At 47.5% G+C, this 3,676-nt stretch overlaps 1 protein-coding gene across 2 annotated transcripts in view; it reads right to left on the bottom strand.

The window, feature by feature from the left end:
* Positions 1-3,676, bottom strand: part of SPINT1 (serine peptidase inhibitor, Kunitz type 1) — a 41,830-nt gene that overhangs the window by 16,069 nt on the left and 22,085 nt on the right. For both annotated transcript variants that reach the window (XM_015415335.1, XM_015415334.1), the window contains exon 3: positions 969-1,104. In XM_015415335.1, the coding sequence (XP_015270821.1) occupies positions 969-1,104 (136 nt within the window). The remainder of the gene's footprint in view (positions 1-968; positions 1,105-3,676) is intronic.

Raw genomic sequence — 3,676 nt, forward strand, 5'->3', positions numbered from 1 at the left:
GTTCTTCCTAATGTTTAGCCAAAAACTCTTCTGATTTAATTTCAATCCATTCTGGTCTGACCTTCTGGGGCAACAGAAAACATCTCTGTACCATCCTCTATATGACACCCCTTCAAGTACTTGAAGATGGTTATCATATCACCTCTGAGTCGTCCCCTCTCCAGGCTAAACATAACCAGCTCCTTCAACCTTTCCTCATAGGACTTGGTCTCCAGACCCCTCACCATCTTCGCTGCCCTCCTCTGGACATGTTCCAGCTTGCCTATATCCTTTTTGAATTGTGGTGCACAAAACTGAACACAATACTCTAGATGAGGTCTAACCAGAACAGTGTAAAACAATACCATCACTTCGCATGATCTGGACACTATACTTCTGTTGATACAACCCAAAATCACATTTGCCTTTTTAACTACCACATCGCACTGCTGACTCACGTTCAGTTCTTCAAGGAGCTCAGATAAGGTTCCCATGCAGTGTCCCATCCAGCGTCCTTAAAGCTGGAAATATTTTCATAGCCTAATGGGTCTTTAGACCACTCTTTCATTTACCTATTTTCTAACCAATATTTAGTTTGTTTCCCTATGGTCGTGTTCAGACAGGTCTTTATGTCTGACCCAGGGAGCAATCAGACAGTGACATCTGGGAAAGGGGCTGCTCCCGTGATCAGCCCATTTTGCACCACCAGGGAGCTGTACGTAAAAGATACCGGTGAAAGTCCGGTGCTGTTGCCATCTAGACAATCCACAGCAGAGTCAGCATGCGATAAGGCGATTCACGGGGGGAGCTGTCTGGTCGTGCAACACTGGATAAAAAAGATCGGGATCAAATCTGAGCCAGGTCAATGGCAGAATTAGCTGCCCATCTGAATGCACCCTGAGTTTCCAGCAGACTAATAAAAGCAAGAATTACCAGCTCTAGGTGCAGCCGTCTCTACAATATCAACAGTGTATCCAGGCCTAACTCACCTGTGGTCTGTTCTGCATTCAGTACTGTGACAGTGACATCGGTGGAGTTCTGCTGCTCAGCGGTATCAGTCACCGTCAATTGGAAGATGTATGTCCCTTCCTTCAAGTTGGTGAGCACTGCATTATCACTTTTTTTCTAAGAATGCAAAATAATAGGAAAAGGAACTTGAGAAGGTACAATAACAAACTGCAAAGGGACTTTCAGCCCCACTGACCCAGATCAGCTCAAGAACCAAGACATGATTGTTCACAGAACTGCTCCAGAACTTCACTTCTGTAGTGAATCTGGAGGTTTTTGAAGAATTTTAAAGGAAGAAAATGAAGTTTAATGTAAGAAAAATTTCTTTGGCAGTTCTGCTCATTCCTAGAACTTTTTTTTTTTGCACTGTTCTTTTCTTGTAATTCAACCAAAAACCACCCTTTGCCTAAAGGACTGAGGGCCAACTATACTTCATCCAAAAAATGCATGCAGTATATCTAGGAATTTCTTGCCTGCACAGTACTCATGTTTTAAAAACCCAATTTCAGTTTTCATTTTTATGCTAAAATGTAACATGAAGCAAACCCACAAAAGCTTTACAAAACATGTTGACACTGGTTTTGGAGAAAAGACACAATGTCTGTGGTCTTTTATTAACACAGTTTATAGACCCAAATATCAGGATGGCACCACCTCTCCATTCTACCTGACAGAAGAACCAGCTATAGCTATTTCTGGGGCAAGCAGATGATGGACAACCATTTAGGACAAGAAACAAGTGAACAAGAAGTCACCATTTAATAAGGTTGCCAAACTAGCCCCACAAGTGAGGTTTTGCGTAGGCACAGTTAGCAACACCATTCTGGTGTCAAGTGATTACGAGGGGCAGTTGCCATCTCTTAGTCTGAGCCACAGACTGAGACCAGCATTTTGTTTTGCTTTTTGTTGACAAGAAAATAAAGAGCCACGCCAGTCATAGGAGATTAAAAAACAAAGCCAAGGCTGATGGTGCAAAATCAGGTGAAATATATTTAATTTAATTGAGCAATAAAACATATTTCAATTTTTATTTTTTATTAATCAGCCTTTTTAACCCCTTGCTTTTTGTTGAGCCAATAGTACAGGAAATCTCATTTGGCAACAAATGAGCTAAATAGGAGCAGAGGAAAATGTCACTTTTCTTTCAACAGATGAGAAGGAAATGCAGCATGCACATTCAGAGCTTAAGAGTCTAGGTGAGACAGTGTACACTGAGTAGGGATGCCAGGTGGACTTACCTGGTCAGCTGGGGACTCCTAGCCCACTTCCGGGAGACTGGGAGTGGTTTCAGGCCACTTCCAGTAAATTCGGCTGAATTTACCATAGAGTTTGCCCAAATACCAGAGCATCACCCGCAGACACCCCCAACATACCCATGTTACTTCTGGGTGACAGCAGCATGTCAGAATGGACAAAACTGGAAGTGGCCCAAAAAACATAATTTGGAGGTGGGATTTCCCCACCCCAGTGGGGGTCTGGCAACTGTAACACTGAGCATTATGAAAGATTTGTAAAGTTATTTACATAGTCTCGCTCAGGGGTCATTTCGTAGAAAAAGAGCTAAGGGGACTCATTAGCATAACTCATTAGCATATGCCACACCCCCTGACATCACCGGAAGCGAGTCTGGACTCTGCACTCCTTTAACGAGGCAGCCCTGAAGCTTTGCACGCAGCTTGTGCGGCTGGCTGAGTGCCTCTTCTGCCCCTCCCCACAGCCGGCGGCGACCTCCAGCGGGCACCAGCAGGGAGCTCCAGGCCCCGCCCTCCCGCACCTCACCCGGGGGGATGGCGTCCTCCCACGTCCCCCCCCAAATGACCCCTGGTCTCGCTATCAGTATACATGTTAGCCTTTATATATACAGTAACTAAAGTCCCTGTGTTGAGCTTATAAACTATATAATCTGGAGAAAAAGTAGGGAAGAGCAGGCCTCAGTTCCTGCTGGAGTGCACCAGAGCACCACTCCACCAGTCAGGAGCCCAGAGGGAGGGCACATAAGCCCCGCCCCCTGCTCCCACCAGCCATCAGTTGGGACACAGTGGGTGGGGGTGAAACGCTCCCCCGCCTCCCTGAGCCCCATGGTGGTGGCCTTGGACTTGTAGGGGCAAATTCCACCTCTCGCATGAGAGGTCATTCTGGCTCCCACAGCTGTCCCTAAAAAGTTATGGCCCCTGCCGCTTCCGCTGGCAGTTGCAACCACCACAGGGGGGGGGGGCTGCTGAGCTGCCCTCCCCGCCTTTCTCAGGCTCCGCGCCGGAGGGCCGGGCCTGAAAAATGGCCTGCAGAGCCGCCCCCCTCCTTTTTCAGGCTCCGCACTAGAACGCCGGGCCTGAAAAAGGGCCAGCTGAATGTCAATTTCGGCCCCATTATATCCTATGGGCCATTGAAGTCAATGGTGAAAACATAGGGTATATTCTGGGGGCTGGAGGGAAGGGAGTTTGAGGGAGAGGCTCCAAACTCGCAGGGTAGTTTTCCCAATGGAGGAGATGGGGGCAACCTGTTTGGGGGCCCGTAAAATTGGACCCCCTAGTTCAATGTTCCTGAACCATGGCGGGTATCTTGGGGAGAGGCTCCAGCAGCTACCCTGCGATTTTGGAGCCTCTCCCTCAAGTCCCCTCTCCTCCAGCCCCCAGAATATACCCTATGTTTTCGCCATTGACTTCAATGGCCCATAGGATATAATGGGGCC

This window comes from Gekko japonicus, unplaced genomic scaffold (assembly GCF_001447785.1).
Source record: "Gekko japonicus isolate JY-2015 unplaced genomic scaffold, Gekko_japonicus_V1.1 scaffold631, whole genome shotgun sequence".
In the NCBI taxonomy this organism is placed as follows: domain Eukaryota; kingdom Metazoa; phylum Chordata; class Lepidosauria; order Squamata; family Gekkonidae; genus Gekko; species Gekko japonicus.